Genomic DNA, 22,501 nt, shown 5'->3' with positions numbered 1-22,501 from the left:
GCTGTAGGATCAGCTAATAGTGAAAAGGTCTGACCCATAGCTGGTTGAAAGGAGCGTTGGCTAAAATTAATGGCTGGAGGTTTGTTTTGCTGTGTTTGTTAATAACTCTCCCCAGTGCAGCATTGGAAGAGATAACATTTTTTAAAGAAAAGTTTGTGGTTGCTGAATCCTTAGCTAATCTGTAATTTGAGGCATCTCAGAATGGTACACCTCAAAGGTGTAACCAGTGTGTGTGTGGCGCAGTTGGGACACAGGGGGGACCCGTCCACTCTGCAGATTGATCCATGTAAAATAGAACTACAAAAAAAATCCATAATGTGCAATTTTATGTCTTTGTGTTTTACACCTCTGCCCGTTTATACTTCTGCTTAAGCTCAAGTTATCAACGAAAGAGTCTAATTAGAAGCATTGCTAAAAGATGTTGATATTGAATGTGGCTTTTAATGTTGAACATTTTCAGTAGTCAAATTCTTTCATTTTATGATGGAAAGATTTTAAACAAGGGCAAGTGCTAGGTGTATCTGTCTTTTTTTTTTTTTTAGGGGGCATTTGGAAAAAAAAAAAATCAGGGCTATGGTGAGTTAATTGCAGCTGTTCGGATGCTACTAGGTTGCTCTGGTGCTTCCAGACAGTGTAGCCATGGCCTAGCGGGTTGCACTTGAATTCTTTCCATTCTGGCAGCAATTGCTGTTTAGCTGTTGGGATCCTTCAGCATGCAGAAATCTCTGTGGCGGGAAGACATGCATGTGGGCTCTCTGCTGAAAAACCCTTCGATTGACACCCCCCCGGAAAAATACAAACATGTGCATGTACTTTCACTGGCTATTTATTTGCCTTGCAGAGGGTCGACTGCAAAACCCTTTCTGAAATTATGATCCTTGAAAGCCTCCTGAAGAATGGTGGGCTCAAGCCAGAAAGGTCTTGTTTTACAACCCTGCTGCTATGAAAGAAATCTAAGTGTAGGAAAAAATACAGCTTAAATGCCTCAGATATTTATTTTGCCCTTTCATTACTCAAGCCTCCCCTCCCTCCTTAGCTGGGAGGTCAGGGCATGTATGTGTGTGGGGCTGTGCTTTAGGGGGAAACCCTGCTGCAAAGGCACTTGTGGGCCTCCTTTGGGCTCTGGCCCCTTTATTGTTTTAACAATTAATCTTTCACCCGTTTATAATTTAAAACCCTAATAAATACACCCTTCTCTTCCCCCAAATTGTCAGGAATCTCTGCAGTCTCCTGCTTGATTATATATCTCTAAGCTTGCACAAATAAGTCCTCCAGTGGTATCTAGCCAAATGAAACCTTAGAGGGATGTCTTTGACCTTGGTTTGTGCAGTGACTGTACCTTACCCACTTGTTCTGAAGACAGAAAAGAATGTTGACATTCACAATGTGAAAATAAATATTTGAAGATAGATTTTGGTCTGCTCAATTTGCTTTGTCAGCATAAACAAAATCCTTCTCTTGTTTGTGTTTTAAGGGGTCCGTATTGTGGCCTTCACAATACTAGCCTGTATAATCTGAAAGCCTTTCATAGGAGGCATTTTAAATTGAAAGTTAAAACCAGAAAACAAACCAGAAGCGAAACTCCTGCCACTCCTGTTATTGCTTATATTCCTTTCTTCCTCCTAATATATACAAAAAAATATATTTTTTCCTTTTCTGTCTTTGCATATCCCCACAACGAATGGGATGTTTGATATCCCACTCGGTAGCTCAGACTCATGTCCCAGCCCTTGCTTTCTTGGGAGGCCTTAATTTGAAATGAATTTCTGTAGTCTGCTAAAGAAAAGTTGGAGTTCCCACCTTCCTTCTTAGCTGTGGAAATAAGTGGAAGGCTTTTTTTTTTTTGACCTGCCATATTTGCCTGAACGCCTTTCTTTTCACTGATGGACGGAGGGGCAGGCTTGTAGCTCTGTGTAACGGTGGGCCTTGAGAACACTACTTCTCAGAGCAGGACTTGTAATAGCAGGAAAGGAACAAAAAGCCCAAACATCTGCTTTTATTTCCATGTGTGTGCATCTGCTCTGGGAAACTTCAAGATGGGAAAAATTTAAGATTCAAGGATACCTGGTTGGTAGCTTTGTTTTTGTATGATCATAGGTGTGCTTCAGCCTTCCTCTCCTTTCTTCTCTGCATTCGTGAAAATGTAAGCTCTTATCTTAGACCATTCCCCATCTGTTAGGACTGCCTAAGAAAGTAAGGACTGCCATGTTGAATTTGGACTGGGCCACGTTTGTTTGCCTGAAGCCAAACAGGGAATCATGTAGAGAGTTCTAGAGGAGTAACTAACGTCTTGCAAAGGAAATGGTTCCTCAAAGGGTGGTGCCACTTTCCCAGAGTGCAGCTTGCACAAGACAAGGGTGTCCATGCCACTGAGGTGTGGTGTCTCTCAGGCATCCTGGGAGAGGTGTGCTGATGGGAATGGGCGCCTACAGATAGAGATGTGACAGTGCATCCCAAACTCTTAAACTAATATTGCAAAATCTCTTCGGGAGTTTTCCTTTAAAGACTAAAGGGGACCAGAAACATTTGGCATTAGGTCAAAATGCTGAGATTATTGTTCTCCTACTTGCCATGCTTTTATATTTCTAAAGCCAAAGTGAGAATGGTAGTGATCTATAGCATGTTTTCACTTGTTTTTGAGGTACTTCAGTGGTACTGTGCCTGCTAGCACTAGCAGACCATCAGGATTCTGGTAGCTCCAGAGAAGACCATAGAAGAGCAATTGTTGGTATCAGTTTCTGCATTGAGAGTTCTCTGACAGTCTGTGATGCATGTAATGACCAGATCTGGTTTTGATCTGATTAGCTTGATTATAGCTTGAGGTAGAAAGGCAGAAAACTGCCTGGAAGCCACTTTGCCATCCTTTGTTTTTCCTGGCTGCTTCAAAATGCTGCTGTTTCTTCTTGGAGTTTTTCTCCTTCTTGGGCACCCTTTCCTGCCCCATTTAAAAGGATCTGCCATGTCTGGCACAGTATTTGTAGAAAATCTAATGTTGACAGGCAGTAATGTATTTGAACAACTTTCCTTGAAATCTTTGTCATTGTTGGACTTTGTGGCAGGCTGATTGTATTCTGCAGAACAGAAGCATGTAGTCAGATTTCATGTTCTGGTGAATTTGCAGGCCACTTAGAGCTAAGGCTAGTGCAGGGAGAAGACAGCAGAGCTGTGTGGAAAAACATGGGGTTTATCACTTCCCTTTTTTTTTTTTTTTTTTTTTTGAATTATTTTTCCCGCCTTTATAGTTCATGTCCTAAAAATCTGAACTTTCAATGTAGAGGTAAGCTTGAAGTCAGCAGAGTGGCTTTGGTGTTTTGAATGTGTGTGTTTGAAAGAAAGTTTTAATTTTTTAAGGTTTAGGAGGGGGAAGCATAACCAACCCTTACTAGTGGCACTTTCAGCTCCTCACTGGTGCCCTTTGCCCAGTGGCATCCTACCTGGAAGTGGTGCCTTATGGGACCTTGGCAGTGGTCATTAAGATAAAGAAAATTATGTAGGGCTGCATCTGTCCTATAGCTTTTTGAGCTTCTGCTGTAGTTCTCCTCTGGCAGTAGTAAATGACAAATGTGATTCCTGATGGTGTGGGAGGCCAAAGAGGGCACCAGGTACTTTCTGTTCAGAGTACCGATCACCTAGCTCCTGAGGCATATACACCTTCAAATGGTAGCTTCATACCTTGTGTTTTTTCGCTTATTCTTCTCACTGTTGAAGTGGAAGCAAGGCATAAAAAGTAAGCATCAAATAAAGTTAGAGCTGGGATTCAGGAGAGGTTGTCTGTTCTTCCAATATTAACCTTGTAATGGTCTTTTGGGTAAACAACTGCTGGGAATGGTTCAGGAGTCTGAAGTCTGATCGCTTTAGCCAAATCCGTGGTTGGAAACAATGACAGACAAGAGGATGGAGCTGAGGCTTGCTAAGCTGCTTTGCTTTCCTGGAGAACGATGCCTGATTAATCCATCACTGCTGTTGGGTGCCTGGGTGTCTCCCTGTGGGACTGTGGATGAAGTGCAGAGAGTTTGCGTGGATCACCAGGCACCAGGGCTAAAGCAGGATGAGTCTGCAGCAGGAAAGTCCCTGCTTGGTACAGATAGCTTCTGAAACAGTGACTTGAAGGTGTCAGTGCCTGGTCAGAGCCACATCTGTATCTTACTGATTTAGAACATACTCCCTTTGTGAAGGAGCAAGCGGAGATTTACGTGACAGAGCACTAGAGGCAGCCGTTATGAAGGAAAGACAGTGAATTTACCTTTAGTCAGCCAAGGGGGGGGAAAGCCCTTTGTTAATTAACAGAGAGAAGCAACTGGTTCTGAACTGCGTCCATGGCATAGACCTTTTCTCAGGCACTGGCTGCTCAGCCTGCTGGCACGGGGAGATTGCATTTCACTTCATCACTGATGAGGCATGATCCGTTTTCCTACTGCTTTTGGGTTTTTCTGTATTGGTGTGACAGTCAGAACCTGGGAGAAGTTGAAAAACAGTTGTTGGCATGTGAGATCTTACTGATGACATTGGTGCTGGTGGCTTTTGTCTGCACGGGTTTTGGGTCTCTGATTAGAGCTGGGGAAGACTAATTGAATTGGCCTGTGTGCTGCTTAAAGAGCTTTTGTGTGTGGTTGTAATTTGCTTTACCAGAAGACTAAGTGTTTGTCCTTTTTAGCCTGCTAATTTTTTTCCTTTAGTATAGTGATGGGCCGAGTTTTCCAGAACTAGTCCACTGAGAGGAAAAAAAAAAAGGATGCGTTTAGGCAAATGAAGGCTTCAGCAGCTTAGTGCTTGTCTACATGGGGAAGTTAGTGCGCAGTAAGCTAGGGTGTGAATTTACAGCACGCTAGCTGCTCTGCACTAACTCCCCCTGTGGATGCTGAGTGTGCACTAAGAGCGCCTGTTGTGCAAGTTTAGTCCACTGAAAGTAAACGTGCTGAAAATTCACACTGTCACTTCCTTCACCCTGACTTTCCCATGTAGACAAGCTAAGTCTAGGATAAGAAATCCTTGTTCAGAGGTCTGGCTTAAATTCCTCCCTCTTTCTCTCCTGTCCTCTCCTCCCTTTTTCTCTCCTGTCCTCTCCTCCCTTTTTCTCTCCTGTCCTCTCCTCCCTTTTTCTCTCCCTGTCCTCTCCTCCCTTTTTCTCTCCTGTCCTCTCCTCCCTTTTTCTCTCCTGTCCTCTCCCCTTCAGGGCAGATTAATTGTTATTGGAGCTTTGTTTATCTGGTGAAGACTCTCTGTACATGTAAATTTGGAAGAAATGAGGGAATGACTTCAGAGGGAGTCCTGAAGGTGTATCATGTGCAAATGTAAAATGCTTCTGGACCAGATGCAAAAAGGGGCATGTCCTCCAAAGAGTAAGGTGGGTTTGACTCAGGATAAACAGTGTAACTAAAAGCTTGCAAGAGCACTGTGATTTGGAGGAATGTACTTCCCCTTGCTTAGAAGATGGGGAGCTATTTATATGTGGAACTGTAGATTTTGTAGATGTATTATTAAATATGTTTAATCTTCATCAGTTAGGGACCCCATAAAAAATTCTTTAACAAGTAGAGGCAGTTGTACTCACTGATGGTTATTTCCCTCATCACATCTTACTGCTTGTTATCTGTTTCCCCTTCAGAGGTAGGAGATGTGAGAAGGAAAATTGTATGATCTAGTACAAAACGTAGAGCCTTCGGTAGTTTTGGTTTTAGGTATGGTCTAGCATATGAAATTTTGGCTGTGTCTTACTGATTTTTTTAAATCTAGATTTTGGAAAAATAGGTGGTTCTGGTGACTTGTGTGATGAACCAAAAACTTGTGTTCTTTCCTCTTACTTGTGAGGGTGAGAAGGCATGGTTACATATATGTGAAAACAAACAACCTTTTTTTCAGCTCTTCTCACTGTGGTAAAATAAGCCCAGCCAAATGGGTGAAATAGGTGAGGTACAATGTTAAGCCATACTGGCTCTTCAGACATGTATCCTGTTTCACGGTGGAGTTTCACAGAAAACTTTTCCAACTTGCCTGCTTCAGCCCCGATGAGGAGGGAGATACAGGCTCTGGCCTCTTCTTGCTCTCCAGTACATGTACGTTCACATACAATTCATGCATGTGTGGTTATGCTGGGTGCAGTCTGTTTCGTCCGGTGTTTCCAGATGTGAAGGAGGATGAGCAATTCGGGGGTAAAAGAGTAACTCCAGGGTTGTCTTGCAGAGGTCTTGTATTAAGGATGTACACAAAGAGTCACTGAACTGTAGAAAACAGGCTGGATTCAGGGCTTGGTTTTGTGCCACAGATCCTCCCCATAGGCTCTGTCTACAGCTGTCTTAATGGTCTACCACTGTCTTAATTGTCCACCGTTGTAACTGCTTAGAGGCAGCACCACAGGGGAAGGGGGATTTGTGTTGCTCGTCTTCCCCATCCCTGTTTGTGCAGTACTTGAAATCAAAGCAGTTCTGTCATCATCCTCTTTTCAACCGAGCATGTGTTGTTGTTGACGGAGCTTGTCTTTAAAGCACAGAAATTACAGCAGTGGCTTTTGCTTGGTGTCTGGCTGATGTGGCAGTGAGTTTCTGAAGCATGCTTTGGCCTCCTGTAGCTGAGATCATGAGCAGTTAAGTGCAGATATGCCACTGCTTTGGGATGTTTTGATTTAATTCTTCCTATCTCTGTTTCTTTTCTGCTGCAGTATATCAGCTGGTAGTTTGTCAGCTTGTAAACATATATTTCTTTGTTTTATAGAGAGTTTATAAATCACAGGAAAAAGTTCCTGTAGTGTTTGGGAAGAATAAATAAACCCCCAATGTATCTGTGCAAAGGAGCAGGAGCTGCGCCTTATAATTGTAACATATTGTTGATGTATGTCTTTTATTTAAAGAAGCTGAAAAAAAAATTGCTACCTGGTAGGTGCTCTTGCTGCAGTTTCCCTTCCAAATTAAACTGATCTGTGCCCTTTTTTTCTTGCCTGGTGCAACCTTGCTTAAATTGCTTTGAGCAATTTTTTTTTTTAATTAAATCTGGCTGGTCATTTCCTTTCTTTTCTGGCATCCATGGTGGGAATATGTCTCTGTTTAGCTGCTCCTCCCCTCCTTTCCATTTTTGGGAGACCCTTCTCCTATAAATGTTCCTGGTGCTGGCCTCCCTGGGCCGCCGCTCCCGGCTGTGCCAAGCAGTGAACAAAGCTGAACTTTAGCAGTCTCTTGGCTTTCCGTTCGCCTGCCAGCTTCTGAATAGCGGCCGGGGAGACTGACGAGGCACTGTTTGCCTCCCGCTTTGCTGCTCTTTGGCAAGGCAAGGCTGGGCACTGGGACCGTGCCCTTGTGGGCTTATGAAGACATTACTTGCCTTCTTTTAGCCCGGATTTAGGTTTGAGTGACTCCCTTCATAGCAAGCAGGGCACAGAGGTGGGATTGTGCCATGGCTGAAAGCTCGGGCTCTGCCGAGGTTGGGGTGCTTGTAGCAGGATCCTTCCTGGTTTTTTATGGGCGAGAAGAGTGATTCAGAGCATCGTTTTTTCTCTTTGAGCGTCAAATGCATGAAAGCAATTAAGTAGGGTGAGAAAAAGGGACCCTCTGCATCCACAGCTTTCCTGTGTGGAGCTGGGAGGTGCAGGGGACATGGTACAGCAGGGGACACGGCAAAGCCTCACTGTCTGTGGGGCGGCCAGCTCTGCTCGCCAGCCGGCTGGCGCGCCTGGGAGGAGTTGAAGGTGACAGAGATAAAGCTTGGATCCTAGTAACCCGACTAATAAAAGACTTATTCCAGCCTTAATAAGCTCCTTGGACAGATGGATTCTCTTGGACAGATGGATTTAATCTAGGAAAATGATTACATGGCTTTTGTACTCATTAGTATTTTTGGTCTTGGTATTTATGCAATAATATTCTTGCGGTAGGTTGGTGAATATAGGGTTGTGTAAACCTGCACTGCTCTCTGCTTGCAGCAGTGGAGCAAGATGCCTTTATGCTTCCATTCCCACCCAGTATGTGGAGGACACATTTGCTTGTCTCTTTAGACTGTGTGTATTCCCAAGATTCTTGCATGACTGAGGTGCAAACTTTTATTTTGTTATGGCTGTGAAACCCAGTGTTCCCTGAAGGTTTGTCTGTAAGTGATTTTCCAAGCAGGAATATTCTGCCTGTGACTAGTGTGCAGCCACCTTCTTGAACGAGACTTGGCAGCTCTTCAAGATAGTGAGGGGAGATCAAAGTTGGGACTGTCGGGTTGTCCTTATGTCCCTGATAATATAGTAGACAGGAGGGTGGACCAGAGGGTAGCTAAATAGCTTCACAGTTTTCATATAACAGAAGAAAGCACTTGCACTGTAGCGGGAGATGGTTTGAGAATAATTAACGTTGCGACAGAGGACGCTAATAAGCATCATCTCGTCCTAAGGTTTGTTGAAAACAAGAGGCTGTAGAAGCACACAGTGAGACAGAAAGTGCCAAATATTTTGTGTTTGGACTTTTTATTTTCATTGACCTAAGTGAGAGGTACTTAATTTTAAGCACTTAATTTTCCCGTTATGGACGTGTGTCACTTGCAGCTCTGAAGTGGTGGGGGTGTTTGAAATAGCTGGAGCATGATGAAATTTTAAATGAAGTCAGAAACCGAAACTTACAGTGGAAACTTTATTCATATATTTAATTTACTACCTTCAGAACTAGTGGAAAAGGGCTGGGGGCAGAGGGAAAGGGAAGAATGATATTCATGAATTGTTCTGCGGGTGTATGAGTGGGTGTTTTAATGGAAAAAAAACCCCAACACCAAAAAAAGTTAATTTCACAGGGTTTATAAACCTCCTCTGCTATAAACTGAAGCAGTGTTTGCCAAATATTTATTTTTTTTCCTCCTCAGCACTTAATTTTCCTTTAAGTGCTTTACCAACGCTACCTGTCAGGATTAGCTCAGCAGTGGGGTCCCCCCCAGTTTTGCAGGCTTTGGAGGGAACGGCCGTTTGCGGTGGAAGGTGGTGAGTTTCATGACCTGCAGTGGAAGTCCAGGCTGAGTCGCTAGCAGTGTGAGATGTGGGGTTGGGTGATAACCCACCCTGTCACCTTCCTGATGCAGGATTACCCCATGGGATGGGCAGCCTCCCACTTCTGGCACTGCCTGGGGGGGGGATCTGCTTTGAAATTCCTTTCCTTGTGGAAACATCTGCGCTTTTGGTTTTCATACGGAGTGTGCTAAAGCGGAAGTGTTGGCATTTAAAATGTTTCAATGCTGTCTCAGAGGTGGGGTGCCCTTTATCTTTTCCTGTGAGTAGACAGGAATAGGTGGACTGGCTTCTGTTTCTACTGGTGCCTGGAAACCCCAGGTAGGGGTGTCAGAGGTCCCTTGTTCAGCCCTCCCCTCGTGCTCCCTGCAAGCTGAGGGAATGGGGCTTCTATGTATGTATGTATGTATGTATGTATGTATGTATGTTGACCTGAGGGTCTTGGGGAAACAAGTAACAAGCACAGACCAGGCTCTGGCAGAGCAGGTGCTTTGCGGTTGAAGCACAGGGTGCAGTGTGGCTTCCCTGCCCCTCCTTGCCATACTAGTGAGGATTAGTATTAAAATAACACTTTTGGGTGGAAGGTATGTATATTTGATATTCTGACTTTTTTTGGGGGGGTTCCTCTGACTTGTTTAGTACTTATATGTCTAGCCTTTCTTGATGCTGGAAAAAAAAAACCACAACAACAGAATAAAAGACTCTAGAAATGATGTGTTTGCGTTTCAGGGACCTTGGGGCTGTTGTGGTGAGATGCTCAAGACCTGGTTGCTGAGAGGTGGATGGTTGTCAGGCAGAGAGCAATTAAAGAGTTCTTCAGGGAACAGCTGATCCCAGCTGTGTAATTAAAAATAGTGCCCTGCTGCTGTCAGTGCTGTTTGGGTTTGCAGTTAGATGCAGAGCCGAGGAGGGCAGCAGGCTGCTGCCTCTCCCAGAGCCTGGCTGCGGGATGCAAAGGCCTTGGTTCGAAGCACTAGGCATCCCCATGCATAGAAAAACTTGTTCTCTCTGTGTTTGACTGGATGCTTCATGGGTTTCTCTGAAAAAAGGTACTAACAGAAGTCTTTAGTTACAAACAAAAAGTAGCAGTAAAACAATGTCTGTGGAGCAGTATCATTTATACTGGCTGGCATTGAGTCTGAGAAATTGATTTTCCCCCAAGTCATGGAGTTTACTTTCCTTTTTTGTTCACTGCTGTGGGATTGTCCACCATGCAAGTAGTTTTCCAGTATGGTGTACTGCGTTATATATTATATTAATAAAGCACCTCCTAAATAAATCCCTTTATTTAGGGGAACTGTCCCCTCAGCTTCTGTCCTTTATCTTTTTAATGATGGTTTCGCTCTGCTTTCTGACTGGTGCCGTGAATCATGTGGGTGTTAATAGATCTCTGTCAAGGTTTGCTTGCTCACAGAATTCAGAAGGGAAAAAAATGATTAGATGTCTCGTAGATGAAGAACTGCTGTAGCTGTATTACAGGTTGAAAAACAAACCCTCATACCTGCTAGCACGAGGTTATTTTTCTGTGAGGAAAAGTGATTGAAAAGGCAGGAGAACAGCAAGTCCATTGTAACTGTGACCCTCCAATTCTTTTAGTCTCATCCAAGTGTATAAAGCAGTGCAGGTGGCATTGGCCTTTTTGACCAACCTTTTCTTTGCTTGCTTGTTATGGTTCTTCAAGGATATTTGCATCCTTTGCCTGCAGCAAAACAGAATTTACTTTTTTGATAAGATTTGGATGACACAAGCGAATTTCTGCCATAGTTTTATTTAAATTCAAAACACCTTCCAGTTAATTGCATGAAGAGGGATCATGTGGCCAGTGTCTTCTGTTTCAGTAATGTGCTTCCCATATCCAGTTCGCAAGGAGCAGTTGCTGGTGTGTGTAGCTGCTGGTACTCAGTTGTGATAGATGGTTCAGGGTTGCATGATAAAGACCTTTGGACTCTTCACTAAATTCCTGTGCTCAACTTGTTGGCAAAGCAACTAACTGAGCTAGTATTTGTGATTGCCCTTTTAATTTACAATACACAAGCAAACTGGAATATGAGGAGACAACCAGGCAGATGAGCCATGAGGGATGGTGGTGTGCTGCTGGAAATGTTTGCTTGGTGGCAGCTGGGAAGAGGGGAAGGAGTATCTGCCCTGCAATCTTCCAGTTTTATTATCACACAGCTGTGGACAGAGGCAGCTGGAGCCCAGATGACGCTCGGATGCGGAGCAGGCAAAGCGTGCATGTAGGTGGGCTTTAGTGGGTGAATTTTGTTGCAAAGGCAGGGACGGATGTCAGACACCTCAGATGAGGGGAGACCTTCAGCTGCCATAGTACAACTAGCCAGGGCTTGTCTGCCTTGGCTCCGTTAATAAGTGTGTTTGAGTAACATTGATGGAAATCCTCCAGCCCACAAAAATACCCCAAACCCAAGTTAATATGTTGGGTTTCTTTGCTCAGAAGTTATGTATGGATAGATGCACAGTTATTCCTGCAACAGATCCTTTTTTGCATCCTTCCTTTGTGTAGCCTAAAACAAGGGCAAGTAGAGTGTGATGGTAATTTATCATAATGCAAATTTGTAGGACACTGAATGAAAGTTTGTGTAGTTATAAGAAGAGTCTCAGTGGAGCCAGAATTTGGGTCCAGGTGTTGGATAGCCCGAGCACAAAGTAAAATGTTTCTCCTCTACCTTTAGGGTAGAGATGGTGAGGATTTTTCATTTTTCAGTGACTGTAAATCTGTTGGGCTTTGGCACTCCTTGAAAAATACTGGTTTTCTCACAGCATAGCTGTCATATACTTAAAGTTTTCTTCTGGTCTTTTAAAAATAATAATTCTTTAAGTTAATCTTGCTCTGAAGGGTAGGTATGCATTTACTATCCACCTTTGCTCTGGACCGTAGTGGCTAAATCCCAAATAATTCCCAGATTTAGTGAGATCAGAATCCCAGCCCTGGGATTCAGCGGTGGGTTACAGGTCATGTGTGAATGTGCCATATATTGGAGGGAGCTGCAAGCTGCTTTTTTTGAGATGTCTGTGCTTACTGTTGGTAAGCTCTTTACCCACCGACCCCTGTTGCCTGTTTCAGGGATGATTGTACATTATTGCTCTACTTAGAGGTTGTTTACAGGGGTTTAAAGTATGCTGATTTGCCACAAGTTGAAGCTGTCAGTAAAGTGTATTATTTGGGATACCTTTGTAGTTTAAAAATAAATATTTTCATCCTAGCCTGTGTTCTTGGGAACTGCATGTGCACGCATTAACCAGTCCTTGGAAACACCTTCTTGTGGCAGGCACTACTGAGTAAATACTATAATCTTTAAAAAGTGGCAGTTTTAGTCTCTTATTCCTTCTGCCTTCTATTTCTCCTCCCAGTGTTTGTTCAGCTTGATGGCTTAGGAGCATGCCTTTAGACTGGTGTACATAGAAGGCTGCTGTATGAAGAGTTATCTTTAGTTTTGGATGGATGTGCTAGGGCACTGATACCGAGAAAAATAAAGGCATGCTCTCAAGTTTACATTCGCAAATCACTTCATTGACTAGGGACCTAAAGGGACAAATTATTCCAGTTTATTCACTACATTTTTGTAATCCTAGATTTGAAGAGTTTCCTGTTTGAATTAGATGCATCACAAAAGGGAGAAACGTGCATCTAGTTTATTTTACATACTGAAGAACTAGAAACAGTTGGGTTTGGATTAATTAGAGCTAGCAGTAATAAATTGTTTTACCCATAGCTCTCAGACTTTGTCTTGAAGAGCAGATTCATCATTGTGATTGAAGGTGACATGAGAACTGAGTCATATACCCAGCCCCATCCAACACTTGCATATAATACATTTTAATTACTCTTAAATTTGGAATAAAAGCCTGTCTCATGAAGACCTTTATTTTTATGCTAAGAGCATGCTTTGTGTTTTTATAGTAAGACTGTGTTTTGCGTAATTGCTGCATGGCATTTTAAGATAGTTTTTAATGGGGATTTTTTCTACAGAAGCTTTACTTTATATTTTTATAAAAAAACCCCAGCAAACTAGTGTCTTGTAGACTAACCTAAGCAGTATTAAAATGAGAGATAATTTACCTTGTCTTTTTTATGTGGTCTTCTTATGCCCTGTCTCTGTTTTTAACAATGTTACTTTTGGGTACATGATGAAATCTGTGACAGGTCGATGAAGTATGACGACAAAGTCAGACTTAATTTTAGTATATTTTTATACTTGGAAAGTTCACTAATTTCTTTTACAGTCTGATTTAAATCTGCCTGTTAGTTGCTTAACCCCTGTTTGAAGTGGAAGGAGAAACTTCTGAGTGGGACAGAACGTGTAGTCATGGAAAGTGAGTAACAGCTTGTGATTATGGAATTGAAACTACTGGTGAGAATTTTTATAGTGGCATGTAGTTTATATAACTAAACAGATTAAAATTTAACCATATGTGAATATCTTTCCTCTTACGGAATACGTTTACTTAAAAAAAAAAAAAAGAAAAAGAAAAAAAAAGAAAACCCAAAGGAATTCAGCAGTTAAAGGAGTGTATTGCATTTGATCTTTTACCCATCTCTTGCTAATAGTATTTAAAAATATGAATTTAATCTTAATACATACATAATTCTCTCCTATTTCCACTTGTCTGATTTGGACTGCAAGAGCAGACTAGCAGCTATTATTTGTGTTTATCAATACCAGTTTCCACATTGCCATCTCCTCGGGGGAGGGCTTTTGCTTTCAGAGCAGTGTTTCAAAAGAACTTTTCTAAGCTTAGAGCTGAGCTCTGCTTCCAGAAGCTATCAGGCTGGCTGATCCTAAGGGGGGACTGCTTCTTCCATAAGGAAGAAGATGTCTGAAAAGGGGAGGGGGGCGGGGGTGGAAAATCTGCCTTTTCCATTGAGCTGCATGACTCCACTTAGCCAACTTGATATTAAATCCTGATAAAGAACAAACAGGAACTTTCTCCTTTGCTTAGTTGCTTTATGTCAGCATTACATCCTCACAGTCGCATTTAGTACTGGGTCCTGCTTTTTAAGATGCCAATGAGCTGCCACTCTTGATATAAAAGCCTGTTTCCCAGAACTTAAGCTTTTTTTACACAAAAATCTAAGTTAGACTTACAGGTCTGTACAGTCTTACAGTCAGGCTACAGGTCTGTAATGACCAGACTGCTGTCTCTAATACTTGGCAGTGATGGAGAAAAGGATTAAAAATATATATACAGAGAAAGAGAGACTTCCCATAGGAAATACCAACCTTTGACAGCTGATGGTGTGGGTGTGGGGTGGGTACTTTCTCTTTTTTCTGACCGAGGTTGCACCCAGTTCATCCATGCTTAATAGCCCATATGGTAGAAACCATGTTTCCACCTTTGCTTCGGTGGCATCCTGTGGGAAGGAGTCTGGCTTACGAAGAAGTACTGGTTGAACTTGTTGCTTAATAAACAGTGGTAGAAGTGCAGTGGTGTGGCTCTTCTGGGTGAATTTCTCCACCTGGGGAGGAGCACCCAAGAGCTGTCTGCAGCTGGCACAGCCTCAGCTATCCTGCTGTTCATCTCCCCTCATTTTAAGACAGCAGTGTTCCACCTACACCTCAGTAGCTTGATGACCTATGGATTGAGTTGCAGGCGCTCCCAGACTGCTTCCATCTGCCAGGAATAATTAATTAACGATACATTCGTGTCCGTCTATTAGACTATCAGGCTAGTGTAAACAGTCCTTTTTCCTTTGGAAACATGGCTGCTCAGAAGCATGCTATCACCAAAATGGTATTTGTTTTAATCTGCAAGTTGGAAAAATATGTTTTTCTGATTTACTGGGCTGTCATGAGGGCTCCGTAACTCAGGCCTGAAGCTTGCCATCTCCTGCAGTCTCATCTGGGCCTCCCTTCCAAAACTGCTATGAATCCTGTTTTTGCTGAAACACTTGCACGTGTTCTGCAGTTAAAAGAGTACTTCAAATGAAAGTTCATCTGTTAACAGTGAATTCTGGACTTAAGTAAATAAGTTATTTCAGCTTTAAAAATGTTCTTTTTAGCTGTGAAAGAGATCTTCCTGAATTTCTGCAGTTCCTTTCGCACTTCTCAACAAAGTGAGCTATGAGCTTTATGGAGAATCAAAGCAAATTTTGGGCATTGCTTGCCACATAGTGTTTGTTGGGTATAGTTTCTCAGCTGTAGGGTTTATCTGCTGTAATTCTCTAATTTGGCACTCTCAGCCTGTATTCTGAGTTTATGGATGTGCTTGTAGATCTACCTTCAAATTTTCATGTATGGAGTTTGGTGCTTTAAACCATTCTTACCCTTTGTATTATATATAGAAGGAGGAAAGAACAAAGCAAAAATTGCACAAACAAACATTTCATGGTATATTCTTATGTAGTCAAACTCAGATGTTCATCTGATCACTAGGGAGCAGGACTTTTTCTAATTATGGTGTCCACCAAGAACTAGCTCAGCAAATTTGAGTAGCCCAGGAAGGCAGGAACAAAAGGATGTGACTCATGCAATTTCTGTCTTCCAGGGAGACCAAAGAAAATGTGAAGAAAGACTGAAATTTTGTGTATGTTGTTTTTGGCATCTGTTTGAACCTACAGAAAAGTCCCATTTTTATAAGGAAAAATGCTTTCCGATATCTGCCTCTGTCTTCTAAATATTTTCAGTGATTTCAGAAACCAACATTTTGCTGAAAAAAAGTTTGGGTTATGATTCCTTTGCTCTTTGTTAGTAAAGAGTGAGAATTGTTATGATTTACTGTAATAAATGTTTTCAGAATATAATAATCTCAACTGAAATATAGGATGCATTGAAGGTTTCCCAAAATATGGAATACATTTTTCATATTTTTCAGAGAGTACGTAATCTTTTTTTTTTTTTTCCCCAGGATGGAGATTATTAAAAAAGGCTTTTTTTCCACACCAGCAGTTGGTGACATAGTTTGCCGAGCATGCAGTGTATAAACAGATGAAAGCTATTTTTGATGTGTCATTGTCTCAGCAAGATTGGAATTGGCAGCACCAATGAAATGACAAGTACTTGGCGATGTCGACTTTACCACATGGCTGTCAGTCTAGCGATTAAAAAGAACTGGCAGGCAAGGATTGCTGCGGTTTAAGCAGAGGAGCTGATTTTCTACTTTAGAGCCTGATTCTGCACATTTTGATTCATTCCGTAGTTCTGAAATCAGGTGACTTGGCTCGAGTGAGGCAGGGGTTGCTTGAGTGTCATGCAGGATCGAACTCCTCGGGACCAGGTCTGCATCTCTGCGGACCCTCCTGTTGTTCTGCAGGGCTTGCTGGCACACACACACACGCACGGATGCACAGACACATGGACAGATGTGTGCACACTTGCTGTTAGGGTATTGAATTTTGAGCCAGGGAGGTTCAGGCCACCTAGTCATACTTGTGCAAAACCCCTCTGTGCACCTTCCAGCTCTGAACTCTGGGCTGAAGTTGTGTTTGCTAACTTCTAGTTAGGATTGGACTAAGGAGGATAAGTTGTTTTTTTCCGCTTTCTCTAAAATGGGGATCTAAAATAACTGATTCTCTCCTTCAAGGTATCTTTCAGGAGAGATTTCATCCCTTAAATTAGCAAGTTAGCTGAATGTCATTAACAAAGAGCTTGATCTGTTGATTGATAGAGTGGGACAGACAACATGCCTAAATTTAGGAATTTTCTCTCCTGGCGGGTGGGAGTGTGTGTGCCCCAGTGTCACTTTTTGTGTGGTGGTGAAGGGGTAACATTGTTGCATAATTTTTTTTTTTTTTAAATTTTAGTGTCACAGTTTAAAGGCTAATTTGAAGGATACTTGTAGGTTGTGCAGAAATGCTTAAAGGGCTCCTTGTGGATGGCCCAGCAAAGGCCCTTTGTTTGGTGTGCAGGCTCCAGCTCTGCTCACGTGATGGCAGCGAGGGGATAAATAATGACAAGACATGTGCAAAGCAAAGGGTTTACTTATCTTACAGCCCCTGCCCCCACCATCTCCCCCCACCATCTCCCCCCACCCTCACCCTGCTGCGGGCCTTTGGCTATGTTTTTTTGTTAGGCACCATCCAGTTCTCTCTTCTGCGGTAAAATTCGGCACAGGGCAGGGAACGTGGAGGAGGGGGAAATCATCCGAGTTAAGACAAAGTTGCCAGTGACTTAATGCTGCAGAAAGGGTAGTTCTCCAGACGGCTTTAGGATTTTAATGAGCATGGCTGATGGTTTGGTTAGGACTTTTCTTTCCTTTTTGACAGATTGCTGATACCCATCCAGGAAACCTAAATGCAAAAATCATTTGTGGTTGCACTGTTGTCCTCCTCCTCTATCTACCTGGGTCCAGACGTGCTTGCTATGGCAGCAGCCATGGGTGAGCTGTTGGCTGAGGTTGGTGGGAGTTGCATTTTCTGTCCTGGCAAGGTGCTGCAGGCTGGTCCTGGTCACAGCCCCACTTTCTGCTGATGAGGATCTACCTCTGTCAGTAGATACCTGGGTGATTGATGCTGGTGTCTGGGTTTCAGACAAGTGTGCATCTACCAACCCTTTGCATGAACCATCTGTCTTTAATGACCTCTCCAGCAGGGTTATGGGGTCAGGGATTTTTTTCACCCCTCTCAGCAGACAGGAAAATTTTTCAGTATTGTGCTTGGTGGTTTCATGTTACAAATCCTCTCAGCTGGCATCTCATTTTATTGGCCATTTTTCTGACCACATTGTACTGTCTGTAGGAAAGGGGGTAAAGCCGTTCTTGGGGGCTGAGGCTCAACTGCTGCCCCTGCATTTTTAGCCTTTCTACTTCTGTTTTTCAAGCTCAGTTTTAAGTCTCAGTTGCCAAATGCATGAAATGAGATGGGTAGACCTATTCAAAACTGAACTCACTTTAACATTTGAAACTTACCAGAACTTTATTAAGGGATTTAAAGTTGTATGTCCATTTCGGAAGTGCAGCAGGTATTAATTCCCTGAACTCAGTCATTAAACTTTACAGAGGGAGCTGGACCATTGCACATTTTTGACCTATGTTCCCTATATCTGATGAAAGGAGGAGGAGGTAAAATGCAGCATAACAGTTTTTTAGTTTAGGGTGTCAGGGAAGAAATGGTGGGTGGCACAGAGTTACCTGAAGCTTTTGAACTCTTTTGGAGGCCGGGAACAATACGTATGGGAGTGCGAATTCTTGGCATCACTGCTCTCAGGCTGGCAATTGTCAGAGCTTACAGCAGCTTCAAAAAGCTGTGAAAATACATGCTTTAGGTTATGCATAGTTCTTTTAAAAATCCTTTTTCTAGGAGTTTAGGACATCTCTTTGCTTTGTTTCATGGAAAAAATGAGTAGGCATCAGTGATTAGCCTTTCCCATGTTGCATACTTAACCAGATATTATGTAAAGCTCATAGTTACCGTCTTTTTATTCAAATATGAGTTCCAACCTCTTTCCCTGGCCTACAGGTTTTCCAGGCGTTTGAAAGGTAGCACTGTTTCAGGTACAAGTTGAACTTACCGCTGTGCTCTCCCTTGTGGAGTATTGCCGTTATTTGGCTAATACCATCTTCTTCTCTGGGTGGCTGGCCTTCAAGGAGGTCCTCAGCTTGCAGAGTTCTGTGGATCCTCCTCACAACAGGTTAGGTCTGCCATGGGTTTTGAAGAAAACAGGCCTCTTTCACAGCTTTTAATACTAAAGTTTAGTCAAAACTTTTTGCAACTTGTGCTCTCAAAGCTCTCGGTTCTTATGGGAAGGTTTATGTTTTGGGAGAGGAAGCATGTTGCCAACCCTGGTTATGAGTGCCATCAGAAAAGAAAGTCCTCTATGTAATAGTTTGTGGCTGTTACTGCTGGTTGCTACAAATGCAGTATTAATATGTTCTTGTCCATTGATATGTAGTTGTTACTGAAAATGCAACTGTTTGATCCCTGATGCGGGGGGGATCTTGAAATAGCTCCTGGTGGTCCTTCCCCCCCCTATTACTCCCATCATACATCATAGCTGAGTTCGGTGACTGTCTGCATGTGCGGTCCCTGTGTCTGGAAGAGGCCTGGGGAGGCAGCTGTGTTCAGTCAGGGCTGAACCCTGAGGGGTAGGAGCAAGCTGCGTTTCCTCCTCCTCTGGCTGCCCCAAGCCAGCATTAGAGAGACCTTGGATTTCATGGTGGATAAATTGCCTTAAACATACTCTTTTCACTGCTGCCCTCATGTTGCTACAGGAGCACATTTGTGCTAGCTAAAATACCTGGTTTTGGAGAGGCATGGAGGAGGCAGACTGAAGGAAGGTTTTTTTTTTCTGTGTGTGCGCATGGCTTAGACAAGAAATCTTTGAGTATCTCACATAGATTTCTGAATGAATTCCCAGGGCGTGTGGGGCCTGCAACTCAAACTTTCAGATGTGAGAAGTGTGACTGTTCATGTGCCCTACTTTTTGAGGAGGTCTTAAAGAAACTCGTCTTTTTGGAGTGTGCATGGTATCTGTCTTCTGAAAATCACTGATGGCTTCTTTTTCCTCTACTACATCTCCCCCCGCCCCACCCCCCTGTGAAATAACATTGAGTGCTACCATTTGATCTTCTGCAGTGCTGATGCTGACAAAATACCATTGCTAGTGTGATACCATTTCCACTGCTGCACGCAGAGGCAGTGAGGTTTTGGGGGGTGCTCAAGGGTGAGGGCAGCAGCTTGCTCATTTGGTTTCCCACCCTTTCTGCTGTGCTCTTGCTGGTGGACGTGACCTGTCCTTCTGGGCTTTATCCCTCCTGTGATGGAGAGGCCCCTTTGGTCTGGGCCCTTAGGAAGATGAAGCTGGTGGAGGTTTTGGGATGCCCTGAAGGGCAGCAGAAGCCTGGAGGGGTTGGTAGCTCAAAGCAGACACAGAGAGTTCACCCTTGGGTATCCACCTGTTAGTTCCAAGCCCCTGGTGTCCTGCAGGCTCTGGAATCCTCTCCATCAAGGTTACCGATGTTTGCTGTGGTATCAACACATCTCCTTGCTTGCAGCCACTGCTCCGTCTTGAAAATACCAGGCTTCCTTTCCTGACTTGAGCAAATGTTAGGCCTTGTTACTACTCAGTGTTTTCTTTTTTCTTTCCCCCTACTCTTCCCGTGAGAACTCCTTGTGCTAGCCCTAAGAAGTGGATCAGCATGTGAATTTTAATTCCTGTAAACATGGTACTCCTGTGCACTAACTTACAAATCCCATTGAAGATCCTTACGCTCTTATTTGGTTTTGAAATATTTTACATAGGCTCTCATTGTCTGTGGCAGCATGCTTATTTATTTACTTACTTATCCAGGGTGCCCTTTGACCGGCTGAAGGCTTCAGTAATTTTTGGCTGCACTTTGATAGGTCTTTTAAGTGTGGTTAGCAAGCATGCTTAAGCATGGTTTAAAATTCTTACGGCTGAGCAAAATTACAGTGCACTTCTGCCAGCATTGTGGTGGGAGCCAACTGGTGTCGGGGCCGTCTGAAAAAACATGTTTCAAGATGAGGGAGAGCTGCAGCAGAGACAGGGATGCTTGGCCAGGCTGACCTGTGTTACAGCCCGAGTTGGCCACAGCCACACATTCGAGCCTGCTGGCCTGCTGCACCATCCATAGCTGCGGAGAGCTGCCCTGCCTCCCTTCAGGGAGAAGGAGGCTTTGGAGATGAGATGCGAGTTGATGGAGGTTGATGGAGAAGAGGCAGGAAGAAGGAGCAGGGGGGCTTCAGAATCGCAAAGCGGAGTGTGATTCACAGTGCTGGGCACAAGCAAGCCAGGGCAGGAATAATCTGTATTCATCTGTGTCATCCTGTGCTTTCAGCAGGCACTTTCCATAAGTGTTTTTTATAATAGCAGGTTAACTTTCCTGAGGGAAAAAAATTGCCTAGCGGTTTAAGAGTAAAAGTCTGGCTATTGTAAAAGAAAATATGTTTGTAGCGCAAATGGGTAATTATCTCCCAGAATGTGGTCTTATCTATTCTTTATTCTCAGAGGATCTGATGATACCATCTCAGTGGCATTTCCTCAGGAAAGTTAGTAGCTCAGATCCCCGACGCCACCCTGGCCCTGCTGGTAAGGCAGGCCCTGAGCCGCTGGGAAGGGCAGGGGAGGGGGAGAAGGGAGTGCAAAACAGGCATGTTTTCTGAGGGAGACAGGAGACAAAACAGGATTCATTGCACCCTTTGCCCACAGCTCGCTCCGGAGTGCCCCATTGAATCCATCGGGTGTAATAGGGTGTAAGCGGGGTTGTGCATGTGTCCCCCTCAGTGCCTTGGCTGGGGCAGCGCGAGCCTTCATGTGTACGCAGTGCGCTAATCTAATGCATGTCATCGTGTCTCTTCTCAGTGTCTGTCCTAAGTTACTTAACAACCAGCAGATTAACCTTAGGAAGATTTCCTTCGGCTTGAGGAGGGAAACCTGTTCTTTTCTTCCCTGAATGGGAGACTCAACCCTTACATAAGAGACCAAAGGTGTTGGCCACAGTCCTTAGGTATGGGATACATGGCACTGTCTTGTGTTGCTGAGAATTTTTTTAAAGTGTAAGCCATTTTGAAGAGGTTTTTGACTTTTTTATTTTCCTCCCAGGCAGGATTGGTCAGCTGCAAACTGTATTAAGGAAATTAAGCATGACATCTTCCCTTGCCCCCAAATCAATAATTTATGTGCGTTTGGTATATACATATGTACACACAGATGCATGTACAGATATACAATCCATTTGTATACATCAATCCATTCGTGTAAAAGAGTCTCAGGGGATCATTGAGTCCTGTGTCCCAGAACTGGATCACTTTGGTCTGTCAGGTTGTTCCTGATTGATGTTTTGTGTAGCCTGTGGTCTTGTGGTGCTGCATCCTCAGGCAGCCTAGTTCCATATCCCACTAGCTCTCACCTTTGTGGGTTTTCCTAGTGCCAAAGATGAATCTGTCCTGGTCAGTCCCTGATTTTTGGAGTTACCTGTCCTTCGTAGGAGGATCCTGTAGTCTGTAGCAGCAGGCCCCCCGATTTCCAGTTGATAAATGAAAACCAGCAGGGGTTTGTGTCTTATCCTCAGAAGAAACACTGGTTTTGGTAGGAGTGCCACCCTCGTTCACCTCTTCTTTGCAGAAACCTCTGACCCTGCCTGCCCGCTTTCTGACAGCAGGCGCTCAGCTTCCCAGCGAAGCAGCACTGGTTTTGCCTTGAGCAGTGCTTGTTCTTTTTTTTTTTTTTTTTCTTCATCCCCTCCTTGATGTTACAAAGAAGTGATGGGAGTTTTCTGCTGATTTAGATCTCACTACCAGCTGCTGCTGTTGTACCTGAGCCTGGGGGTTGGAGCTCACCCTTAGGTGGGTTTTTAGCGATACAGCAAAGTCGCACCCACAGACATCTGCTCAGCTCCCCTCTGAGTAACGTGTTAACCACTGCTGCCCTGGTGCTGGGGCAAAATGCAGGTATAAGCTGTGACTTGCAGCAGTACAGTCTGCCCAAGGTATATGGGGTTCTTATGACGGTGGGGGACTTGAAGGTGTTGGTGCACATACATGGACTTCCCACTGCCAGTGCTTCCACACCCTGCTTTCTACGTATGTTCTCAGATGCTTTCTTACTCTGGCTTTTGTCCATCTTT

At 43.6% G+C, this 22,501-nt stretch overlaps 1 protein-coding gene across 10 annotated transcripts in view; it reads left to right on the top strand.

Moving 5' to 3' along the window:
- The first annotated feature begins 5,248 nt into the window (after positions 1-5,248).
- The window catches only part of MAP4K4 (mitogen-activated protein kinase kinase kinase kinase 4), a 131,010-nt gene continuing 113,757 nt past the window's right edge, over positions 5,249-22,501 (top strand). For all 10 annotated transcript variants that reach the window (XM_026865656.1, XM_026866038.1, XM_026865885.1 and 7 more), the window contains exon 1: positions 5,249-5,344. In XM_026865656.1, coding sequence (XP_026721457.1) covers positions 5,282-5,344 — 63 coding nt within the window. In that variant the 5' untranslated portion in view covers positions 5,249-5,281. The remainder of the gene's footprint in view (positions 5,345-22,501) is intronic.

This window comes from Athene cunicularia (genome assembly GCF_003259725.1).
Source record: "Athene cunicularia isolate RWA chromosome 1 unlocalized genomic scaffold, athCun1 chr1_part1, whole genome shotgun sequence".
Classification (NCBI taxonomy): Eukaryota; Metazoa; Chordata; class Aves; order Strigiformes; family Strigidae; genus Athene; species Athene cunicularia.
This window is presented reverse-complemented; position numbering and strand designations above follow the sequence as displayed.